The sequence below is a fragment of the Theropithecus gelada genome, chromosome 18, assembly GCF_003255815.1.
Source record: "Theropithecus gelada isolate Dixy chromosome 18, Tgel_1.0, whole genome shotgun sequence".
Taxonomy (NCBI): Eukaryota; Metazoa; Chordata; class Mammalia; order Primates; family Cercopithecidae; genus Theropithecus; species Theropithecus gelada.
This window is the reverse complement of record NC_037686.1, coordinates 49,577,852-49,590,138: the sequence shown is the minus strand read 5'-3', so window position 1 is coordinate 49,590,138 and position 12,287 is coordinate 49,577,852. Positions and strand designations below refer to the sequence as shown.

The 12,287-nt window shown below is 36.1% G+C and overlaps 1 protein-coding gene across 2 annotated transcripts in view; it reads right to left on the bottom strand.

The window, feature by feature from the left end:
• Positions 1 to 12,287, bottom strand: part of WDR7 (WD repeat domain 7) — a 388,356-nt gene that overhangs the window by 144,436 nt on the left and 231,633 nt on the right. For both annotated transcript variants that reach the window (XM_025365405.1, XM_025365406.1), the window contains one exon: positions 5,780 to 6,001. In XM_025365405.1, coding sequence (XP_025221190.1) covers positions 5,780 to 6,001 — 222 coding nt within the window. The remainder of the gene's footprint in view (positions 1 to 5,779; positions 6,002 to 12,287) is intronic.

The window sequence follows — 12,287 nt, the reverse complement described above, 5'->3', positions numbered from 1 at the left end:
GATTTTCCTTTATAGGTTACCTGGTGCTTTTGCCTCACAGCTCTTAAGATTCCTTCCTCCATCCTGACTTTAGATAGCCGGATGACTATGTGCCTAGGTCATGATCTTTTTGTGATAAATTTTCCAGGTGTTCTTTGAGCTTCTTGTATTTGGATGTCTAGATCTCTAGCAAGGGTGGGAATGTTTTCCTCAATTATTCCCTCAAATATGTTTTCCAAACCTTTAGATTCCCCTTCTTCCTCAGGAACACCAATTATTCTTAGGTTTAAACAGAAGAGGTAATTTAGGTCTTAGGTCATTTAACATAATGCTAAACTTCTTGGAGGTTTTGTTCATTTTTAAAAACTTTTAAAATTATTTTCTTTGTCTTTGTTGGATGGGGTTAATTCAAAAACCTTGTGTTCGAGTTCTGAAGTTCTTTCTTCTGTTTGTTCAATTCTATTGCTGAGACTTTCCAGTGTATTTCACATTTCTCTAAGCATGTCCTTCATTCCAGAAGTTGTGACTGTTTATTTATGCTATTTCACTGAAGATTTTTCCCTTCATATCTTATATAATTTTTTTTTATTTCATTAAATTGAACTTCACCTTTCTCTGGTGCCTCCTTGATTGACTTAATAGTTGATCTTCTGAATTCTTTTTCTGCCAATTCAGAAATTTCTTCTTGGTGGCCGGGCGCGGTGGCTCACGCCTGTAATCCCAGCACTTTGGGAGGCCGAGACGGGCGGATCACGAGGTCAGGAGATCGAGACCATCCTGGCTAACACGGTGAAACCCCGTCTCTACTAAAAAATACAAAAAACTAGCCGGGCGCGGTGGCAGGCGCCTGTAGTCCCAGCTACTCGGGAGGCTGAGGCAGGAGAATGGCGGGAACCCGGGAGGCGGAGCTTGCAGTGAGCTGAGATCCGGCCACAGCACTCCAGCCTGGGCGACAGAGCGAGACTCCGCCTCAAAAAAAAAAAAAAAAAAAAAGAAATTTCTTCTTGGTTTAGATCCATTGCTGGTGAGCTAGTATGATCTTTTGGAGGTATTAAAGAACCTTGTTTTGTCATACTATCAGAATTGTTTTTCTGGTTCCTTCTTATTTGGGTAGTTTATGTCAGAGAGAAGATCTGGGGCTCAAGGCTGCTGTTCAGATTCTTTTGTCCCATGGGGTGCTCCCTTGATGTAGTGCTCTCCCCCTTCCCCTGTGGATGTGGCTTCCTGAGAGCCAAACTGTAGTGGTTATTTCTCTTCTGGGTTCAGACACCCAGAGGAGCTACCAGGTTCTGGGCTGGGACTGAGGCGTGTCTGCACAGAGACCTGTGATGTGAACCGTCTTCGGTTTCTCGGCCTTGGATACCAGCACCCGCTCCAGTGGAGGCGGCCAGGGAGTGAAACAGACTCTGTGAGTGTCCTTAGTTGTAGTTTTATTGCACCAGTTTTGTGTTGTTTGGCTTTTAGCCAGGAGGTGGTGTTTTCAAGAGAGCATCAGCTGTGGTAGTATAGGGAGGATCAGGTGGTGGGTAGGCCCCTAGAGCTTCCAAATGATTATGTCCTTTATCTTTGCTATCAGGGCAGGTAGAGAAAGATCATCAGGTTGGGGCAGGATTAGGCATGTCTGAGCTCAGACTCTCTTTGGGCGGGGCTTGCTGCGGCTGCAGTGGGGGATGGGAGTGTGGTTCTCAGGCCCTTCTAGACATTGGCTTAGGCAAAGACTTCATGACCAAAACCCAAAAGCAAATGCAATAAAAACAAAGATAAATAGATGGAATTTAATTAAACGAAAAAGCTTCTACCCAGCAAAAGAAACAACCAGCAGAGTAGACAGACAACCCACAGAGTGGGAGAAAATCTTCACAATCTGTACATCTGACAAAGGACTAATATCCAGAATCTACAAGAAACTCAAATCAGTAAGAACAAACAATTCCATCAAAAAGTCAGCTAAGGACATGAATAGACAATTTTCAAAAGGAGATATACAAACGGCCAACAAACATATGAAAAAATGCTAATTATCAGGGAAATGCAAATCAAAACCACAATGAGATACCACCTTGCTCCTGTAAGAAGGGCCATGATCAAAAAATAAAAAAATAATAGATGATGTTGTGTATGTTACGAAAAGGGAACACTTTTACACCACTGGTAGGAATGTAAACTAGTACAACCACTATGGAAAATGGTGTGGAGATTCCTTAAAAAAACTAAGAGTAGAACTACCACTTACTCTAGCAATCCCAATACTGGGTATCTACCCAGAGGAAAATAAGTCATTATATGAATAAGATACTTGCACACCCATATTTATAGCAGAACAATTCGCAATTGCAAAAATACGGAATCAGCCAAAATGCCCATCAATCAATGATTGGATAAAGAAATTGTGGTATATATACATACCATGGAATACTACTCAGCCATAAAAAGGAATGAAATGTTGGCATTTATAGAAACCTGGATGGAATTGGAGACCATTATTCTAAGTGAAGTAACTCAGGAATGGAAAACTGAACACCATATGTTCTCACTCATATGTGGGAGCTAAGCTATGATGTTGCAAAGGCATAAGAATGATACAATGGACTTTCAGGATTCAGGGGAAAGGGTGGGAGGGGGTGAGGGATAAAAGATTACACACTGGGTACAGTGTACACTGCTAGGGTGATGGGTGCACCAAAATCTCAGAAATCACCAGTAAAGAACTTATTCATGTAACCAAACAACACTTATTCCTCCAAAACCTATTGAAAATTAAAAAAAAAAAACCACCTGAGAGATTAAATGAACTTTTAAAAAATCTGTAAACAGATACAAATTTAAAAAATAAAATTATTACAGTTAAAAGAAAAATCATATAGAAGCTAATTCACAAATAAAAGTATTTTGCATAAAGATAAACTGTGGTTAGAAAAGTGATGACAACAGTACTCTTTTACATAACTAGGCTAATGAGATATAAACTAACCTACCCAGCATCCAGCCCGGAGCCTGAACGCAACCAATCAGCAATTCATTAATTTACCATGTTCCTACATTTATATACAGATATTTGTACAAAGCAATGGAAAAATTCTAAAGGAAACAGCATTTATTTTCACTTTCCTTGCAGGAAAATATCAAATACAAAAGGATGGTGTTGAGAAATTACACAAAACGTATTAGACTTAATCAGTGGTCTTCAAAATAGGTAACCCTCTTCAAATGGGAGTATCTTAAAAGTTTCAAGGAATAGATAGTTTTAGAAGCACAGATAGTTTTAAGACCTAGGTAGTTTAAAGGAATTGATTTCTGGGTGCTAAATTTGCTAATGAACTCCTTCCCTAAAACGGTGAGGGTAGAAATTTCCACTTCAAAGAAAATAATCAAGGATTTAAGATTTCTGATTTTTAATGAGAAGTTTGTTCAGGTATTTATTAAAAATTGATGATGATGGATATGAAATAGTTAAATATCCTACTGAATATATTAGAAAGAGCCATAAGTTTTATTCTTAAACATCAATATTCACAATCTCCTCAAGATACTGTGAAAATACATTTTGCAATTAAAAAGTTGTTGCTGTCAACATAAAATGTGCAAAGGATTAGATATTTCTTGACACTCTCAGGGAGATATTAAGCAACAAAGTTTGAAAGCCACCATACCAAATGATGTCAAAGTTTCATTAACCTCTAAAGTCTAATGCCAAGCTTCTAAATAAGGACCTACTCTACATGTGTTAAGTCCTGGGCTGTCTGAAGTGACAGATAAGCTAAACTAATTCAAGAGCCCTTTGTAGAAATGGTGAGATTTGAGCAGGGTTTTAGGATTGGATAGCAGGGATCTTGAAGAACTTGAGAAAAGATAAATAAGCCTGATTGGGGAGGTAAGGGCCAGTAAGCATGTAGTTGTTGGCCGTAGAGGGAGAGTAATGTGCCCAGGTGGAGAAGGGAAATGGTTCTCAGGTCGCAAGACACTTGAGTTCAGGTTTAGGTTTTACTACTTTTTGGCTGAGTCACTTTGAAGAAGTCTTAAGTTTATTTTGAAGGTCAAATGAGAGGAAAGACAGGAAAGAAAGTGTTTTCTAAATTGTAAAGTTATAGCCAGGAGTGGTGGCTCATGCTTGTAATCCCAGCACTTTGGGAGGCTGAGGTGGGTGGATCATTTCTGGCCAGGAGTTTGAGGCCAGCCTGGCCAACATGGGGAAACCCCATCTCTACGAAAAATACAAAAATTACCCAGTCATGGTGGCCTACACCCGTAATCCTGGCTACTCAGGAGGCTAAGGCAGGAGGTTGCAGTGAACCAAGGCCACGCCACTGCACTCCAATCTGGGTGACAGAGACAGACTCTGTCTCAAAAAATAAAATAAAATAAATAAATAAATTGCAAAGTTATAGCATGTATTAGTCATTAAGCCCTTTCCAACTGGGAGCCACTGGACAGCAGCAGTTTGCATAATGGTCAAAAGCATGAGCTCTGGAACAACAGACTAGATGGAAACAAAAACTCCTTTGACAAAGGTATCATCCTTGCCAGGTTAACTAAATCTCTCTACGCCCCACCAGCTTTATGCATAAAATGGAGATAAGAGGGATCCACTTTACAGGGTATCATGAGGATGAAGTGAGTTAATGAATATAAAGAGCTAAAAAAAATAGTGCTCAAAATAGTTGCATTACTGTGGTTGTTGGTGGTATTGTTTAAATTTAAATTTTATTACTCTGATTCTCAAATTGAGATAAAGAGATTATCACTAAGTATTTGTTGAATGAGGTCTTTCAGAAAACTGTTATAGGAGGGGCAGCTAAGTCTACTGAAGGGCTTCCATAATAAAAGTCACTAACATGGCCCTCAGTTTTACAGCAAGAGTATGTGACAATGGTCCAGTGAAGTTCACTGCTGTCATAAATAACAAAGTAACATGCATCTTTTTCTCTTGCTTAAAGGCCAAAAAAGCAAAGGGGTCTATTCCATTTTGTTCTACAAGAATATTTTGTGATGTATTCAGTTGGACCACATTTGTTCCTTAAGAGGACACAATTTATTGGAAATAATTTTGCCATATGGTGCCACATGACACTTTGACCTTACTGAAAGGAGTTCTGACACTGAAGAACCAAAAGAGCTTATTTTAAAGCACCCTTACCTATTATTAACATACCAAGCACAGAACCAAAGACAGTAGAATGACACAGCCCTTTGAATTTTGATTGTTATAGTCTATAGTCATTTAAAAACTGTTACTGGAATTTTTTTAAATTACAGGGGTAATTCATAATTCATCATGTATGCTCTTTTTCATAAACCCATGTATTATTTATATGTATTATTACATATGCAAATTTATTAATATGCACATTAATTTAACAAATATGTTTGAGCATTTATTTATTGAAAGGAGAATGAATATATTTTCTTTTCAAAAGAAATGATTGGTGTTCCACCCCACCCCTGACTTTTCAAACCACATTCAGAACAAATTGCATCGTTTTCCAGAAATTATTTTAAAAGCTTTAACTTGAATCTAGCTTTCATAAATTCTGGCTAAAATCTTGACTAACAGTGCAAAAATACAAAGGTCAGAAATGTGTTATTTTAAGAAAAGCATTTAAAAGACGATGTTTTAACTTTTAAAAAGGAGTTCAGGTTACTGTAACTAATGGGAAATGTGCCAGATTGTACTGCTTTCTAACTTCATGCAAGCAATCTAAATGAGCTAAAACTCAGGATATATTCAATATTATGAGATTTTTGCTGACAAATAATATGTACTAAGAAGCAACAGATCAGCATTAGAAATTTTAAAACTTACAAGTATGTCTGGCCAGCGAGTAGTTGGATCCACCACTAGTCAATCCGAATCCCTCAGGAATTTGGCTAGAGCTTCGAGGTCTGGTCAATAGTTTAGGAGGTTCAATTTCAGCACCAAATTCAGCTCCTATTACGCCAAGTAAAACAATAGCAGTAGCTTGCTTCCGTCTTTCCTCATAAGATGTAGAAACTTTTTTCATTTGTGGGACACTTGATAAGCAACCTGAAAACCAAAACATAGAATCTCAATTTAAAACAAATCAATACAAAAAAAAAAAAAGATATACGATTAGAAAAACATTCGAGACTGCACATTCAGAAAAGAATAGTATTTTCAGCAAATGGCACTAGGACAAAAATGGTTACTCGCATGCAAAAGAATGAATTTAGACAGACCCCTATCTCTAACCTTCCAAAAAAAAAAAAAAAAAAAACCCTGAAAATTGATCATAGTCCTACATATAAAAGCTAAAACAAAAAAACTGTAAGAAGGCAACATAGATGTATATGTTTGTAATTTTGGGTTATATAATGATTTCTTAGATATGAGACCAAAAGCATGAGTAATTTTTTAAAATTTTTACATAGGATTTCATCAATACTAAAAACTTTTGTGCTTGAAAAGACAGAATCGAGAAAGGATAAAGACAACCCACAGATTCGAGAAACTACTGTCAAATCATCTATCTAATAAAAATTATTTCCAGAATATACAAAAACTCTTATGGCTCAATAAGAAGAAAAATCTGAATAGATATTTTTCCAAAGTTACATGAATGATCAATATGCACATGAAAAGATGCTGAACATCATTAATCATTAGGAAAATGCAAAGCAAAACCACAATGAGATACTACTTCACATTCACTAGAATGGCTGCAATAAAAAAGACCATTACAGTGCTGTTGAGGATGCACAGAAATGGAAAGCCTCATGCTTTGTTGTTGAGCACGATAAAAATGGCGTAACTACTTTGGAAACAGTTTGGCAGTTCCTCAAGAGGTTAGACATAGAGTTACCATGTGGCCCAGCAATTCCACTCCAACGTATCTCCCAAACAGAAATGACACACATGTACACACAAAGACTTGTACATGGATGCTCACAGCAGCATTATTCAAAATAGCCTTGGAAACAACTCACATGCCCATCAACTGAAGAATAAAGAAAATGTATTAGGTTGGTGCCAAAGTAATCGCACTATTTGCCATTACTTTCAGTGGCAAAAACAACAATTACTTTTGTACCAACTAAAGTATATCCATACAAAATTAGATTACTCAGCAATAAAAAACAAATGAAGTACTGATACATGCCTCATGAATGATGCTGAAAACATTATGCTAAGGGGAAGAAGTTGTCACAAAAGACCATATATTGTATGATTCCATTTATATGAAATGTTCAGAATAGGCAAATCCATAGAGACAGAAAGCAGATTAGTGGTTGGCTGGAGTGGGGGTAAAATGGTTAACAATGGCTAATTAGTACTAGTTTTAGGGAGTAACGAAAGTGTTCTAAAATTAGATTGAGGTAATATCTGCACAACCCCAAATATGCTAAGAATCACTGAATTCAACATTTTAAAAGGATGAATTTTACAGAACATAAGTCTTATTTCAATACATTTGTTTTTTTAGAAAGATTGCTCATTTAGTAATTTATTAATTTGCCCATTAACTTCACAAATATTTATTGGGCATCTACTTTGGATCAGAAAATTACAAGCATGAAAATAAACAGTTCAGTTTTCTAAGAATCTCACAAGTGCATGAAAAAAAGAGAGTACATTGGATTTAAGACTCAATGGGTAAGTTTTCCAGGCAATAAGAGGGATGGGCCATACGTGGAGAAGAAGGACGATTATTTCATCCAATATGGCCCAGAATGCAAAACAGCAATCAGATATTTGAAGAAATACTTGTTACTGCAGCAAAGCTCAGCATAGTTTTATATTCAGAAGAAAGATTAGAAGGATACCCAAAAATAATTAAAACAATTTTATATATTTATTAGAATATCAATAAAAAGGGAATAATAGGAATTATCTAATACATAATATTACTTCTTAAAATTTCCTTTCTTAACCTCACTCTTGCTACGTTTTTTAAGACTTATACAGTTCTGCCCTTTTTTAGTTCTACTCTATTCTAAAGATAGTCTACCATTATTTTTTGCTTGATATTTATTATGCAATATTATAAGCATCCACAGAATTAGTAGAAAATATATAAAGAAATCATGACGAACATGTATACAACTAATGAACTTTATAAAATACTGATGTTTTTCCAAAGGTTTCCAATTTTTATAAAGTAACTAACTAACCTGGGTATTATCAAAGCCCACCATGGACTGTGTCTTCACCTCACTGCCTTGCCCTCCTGCCCTAAAGGCCACCACAATTCTGACTTTATCAAATTTTATATCTATTATATAATTATATCAATGTTACCTAAAATAAATTAATATATTTTCTGGCCTTGAACTATGCTTCCATATCTGGGGTAAACCCTGGATAAACAAACGTATGCATGGATAAGCAGTGACAGATTGATGACACCAACAGATAAACACACCAACAGACAGATCCTGAACTAAATCTGCTAATAGGCTTTTTTTATATCCATGCCCATAAGTGAGATTGGTTTATAATTCTCTTTTCATATTCTACACTTAGTATTAACATAATACAAGCCTCAAAAAATCAGTTAAGTAACGTTCACTCTCTCAGTCCCTGAGGTTCCCCTTCCATCATTCCTTGAAACCAGCTGAAGGATTCTTGAAGTTTCATGAAAGTTCTCCTCTGAAACTATTAAGAGTCTGCATCTCAAGACACTCCCTGTCTGGAGTCAGAGGGTAGGATATGGTGGCAAAAGTAGCAGGATGAAGGAAGGAATATTTATTATGAATTCATATTATTTAATAGCTCCTTATTTAGTTTGACTTTCTTCTTCTTGAGTCATTTCTGGCAGATTATAATTTTAAAAGAATTATCTATTTCATCTACATTTTTAAATTTATTGGTATGAAATTATTTACAGTGTTCTCTATATGATTAAAAAAACTCAAGTACAGCAGCAGCTATGGGTCCTTTAAACATTGTGCATTTATACCTTCTCTAATATTATTTTTCATGCTTTTTTTAAAGTTTTGCTGGAAATACATGTTTTATCAGATTATTTTTGTTTTGGTTTTTATTTTTATTTTTGTATAGACTGGGTTTCACTATGTTTCCCAAGGTGGTCTCGTACTCCTGGCCTCAAGTGATCTTCCTGCCTTTGCCTCCCAAAGTGCAGGGATTACAGGCATGAACCACTGTGCCCAGCCTCAAATTAGTTTTAAAAAGTACTTTGGTTTTGATCTTTTGTATTATTGCTTTCTATCTTATTAATTTCTGCTCTTATTTTTATTATTTCTCCTTCTACTGTCTTTAGATTATCTCTTTCTTCTCTCTGTTTTGCTTCTAGTTTCTATGTTGAATAGCACTCACTTATTTTTACTATTTTACATTATGGTTAACATTGCCAGTCACATATTTAATACATGCATTTCCCTCTTCTTCTTTATCAATTCCTTTCTGAGTAGCAATGCACTCAGATCTTTTCGATGTCCTTTCAGGAACTGAGGAAGCCATAGCCAAGCTCCTGGCTTTAAACTTTATTCATGATGTATTTTAAGTCCTCTTTAGCTCATAGGAGCCAAAAGCCTGCTTCTGGAAAGCAGCTAATGGTTTCGGTCCAGATCATTACATTTCTATTTCATTACTGGTCCACAGAGATACCTTTTTTGAGCCTAGTTATGTCTCTTTGGTTTTCTCTTTGTATATTTTATCCATCATAGCATGTATTTGGCACAGAAGGATTAAAAAAGTGAGCTCCTGGAGCCATCTTGATTGGAGGTCAGCTTTCTGCTCTTTCTAATATTAATCCACCCAATTTTTCTGGCCACTTTCAGTTCTTTGCACTATATGTTGATTAAATGAGTATAACAAAGGTCACTCAAAGCTCAGTATGCCAACCCGGAAATTAGCAGCAAGGCCCTCTGAATAGTTTTTGGTATTTAGTTTCATTTTATCTATTTATTTTACTTTGTCCTTCTGTATTACTGGAGGTAAGGCAAACTAAAGAGGTGCCAAACCACGAGAGCTAATGTAGGGCAAGCTGAAGACTTCTAACCTATAGCTAACCGAAAGCCATTGAATAGTTTTGTATAAGGTGGTGATGTTACATTCCTTCACTGTTGGATCATGGTAGTAGCAGTATGGTGGATGAATTGTGAGGTCAAACAAGACTGGTATCAACGAAAACCAAAAGAAGACTCACAATGATCAGGTGAAGAACAATAAGAACCAATGGTGGTGGCAGTTCATTCCATCCATTATTGAACTCAGTTATTCAACATGTAAGAATTGCAGGTCTTGTGTATGCCTGGCATTAGGCTACATAAAAATTAATACGGTTAAGAAAAGTAAAGCCCTGCCCTCATTGAACTTAAGGGCTACTAAACAGGCATTGGAAATGTGTAGGTTACAGAACCAATGAGAACTTTCTGGATCGAAAAAACGTTATGTTTAAGAACTTAAAGCATGAAGGAGTCTGTGGATTTCTATTTCAAGGACAGGTAAGTTGGCTGGAACTCTATAACCCTAGAGGAGAACTGCAGAAAATGAGGTAGGAGAGGCAGGCAAGGGTCAGATCATATATGATTCTGTGTCATATGCACATTCCAATTTGTATCCCATAAACAGTGGGAAGGTATGCAAGATGGGTTTTAAACTACAGAACAGCTTAATTAGATTTAGGGTTTCAAAAATCTACTGTAAGCATAGTATAAAGAATATTAGAAGCGGGGTGATCACTTGGGGGTACTGTAGAAATTAAGATGAGAGATTACAGTGGATTTGGTTTTGTGATGTTAAACAGAAGACACAGGAAGTGGAGAGCTTTACAATACACGGTGAGGTCTGAGAAGATGGAAATATGGCAGAAAATTTTGAGATGACATAGCCTAAGTTCTTTTAAAAAATACTGATTAAAACAAAACAGAACAAAACAGAATAAAACAACCCTGGCAACAAAAGTAGATACAGCCTTTCCAGAAGCTGACTTTAAAAAACTTCTGGAGGACATGACTTTATAGTATACACTTTAAATTCCATTGTTTAGCTGTGCTGAAAGGCACAAAAAAATCTGGATGTTGGCAAGAAGACCTAGTTGAGTCTAAGAAATGGAAATTATAGGATATTATAAAGAATCTAATAATTGAAAGTGAGAAAGTGGCATTAAAGTATATAAGGGAAAAAGGTGGGTTGGTTATCTAGAAAACTAAGATGGTAACACCGGAGTATTATTTACTTGGATTCCTAAAATATTTGGTGCAATTATGAGTATAAAAAAGATTTCTTGTTGTTGCTGTTATGGTTTCTTAGCTTCTGCACATCATACTTTATTTTTTCTTTAAGTTAGTTCTGGATGTTTGCCATTCACTTTTAGGTAGTGTATAGAAAGAAAAAATCAAAAAGGAGCCCACAGATAATAGATTTATCTTTAAAACTATTCTGATTGCTCATGTAAAAGTTTAGTTATGACCCATTTTCTTAATTTGGTGGATTTTGTATAGGATATTTCTGATCACATGCAGGTTGATTAATAATGATGCTCCTCCAATGTTACAAATTATTTTGTCATGATAAATCATATTTTGTGAATTATATTTCTTATAAAAAATATTTTAAATTAATATTTAAAATATCTTCTAGTCTGATACCAAAGTATGCATTTCTCTCTCTTCATGGAAATTTTCTAGCTTTTTAAAGACAGAGAGGAAATGCCAGTAAAAAAGTATTAGCAGGTGTATGCTATTACAGATTCAAAGTATGACACCAATCTGTGATAGCTCTGGTAACTAAAGGGAAGAAACCACCTAAATGCATCACCATACTAAGAAGAAAAAAAATCAATAATCATTGCCTTCTGTGTTTAGAAGGACCTTAATTCTAGAAAAAGTGATATTTAACATTTTGATAATCTGTATCTCAGGATATGCATTTAAAACCAATTTTGTTTATGTATAAGAACAGGCACAAGGAGGAAAAGCTCTGTGGCACTGCATCTAGATTCATGTACTACATATTTTACTCTTTACATAGCATTCTTGAAACAGGAAGCAAACCCAGCTCCCCTCCCCCATGTCTCAGCAAGAGCATGCTCCATAACAATAGTTCAAAGGAAAGCTCTATTCTGCAGTTGCACTGATTGTTCTGTCAGCTGACCTCTGCAGAAGGGAATTGCTAACCGCTGCCTTGCTCCTTAGCTGACAAATGAATGATCGCAGCTCCATCTATTTTCACTATGGCTGCCTCTAGCCCAGGTGCTCAGACAGAGAGCCTGGTGTGACATCTTAGATCAAGATGAATTGGCACAAACTCCTGATCCAAGATTGTTTTATACCATTTAATTTAGTTTCTTCCCCTGCTTGGATGAGCACAGCTCTGGTTATGGATTTCT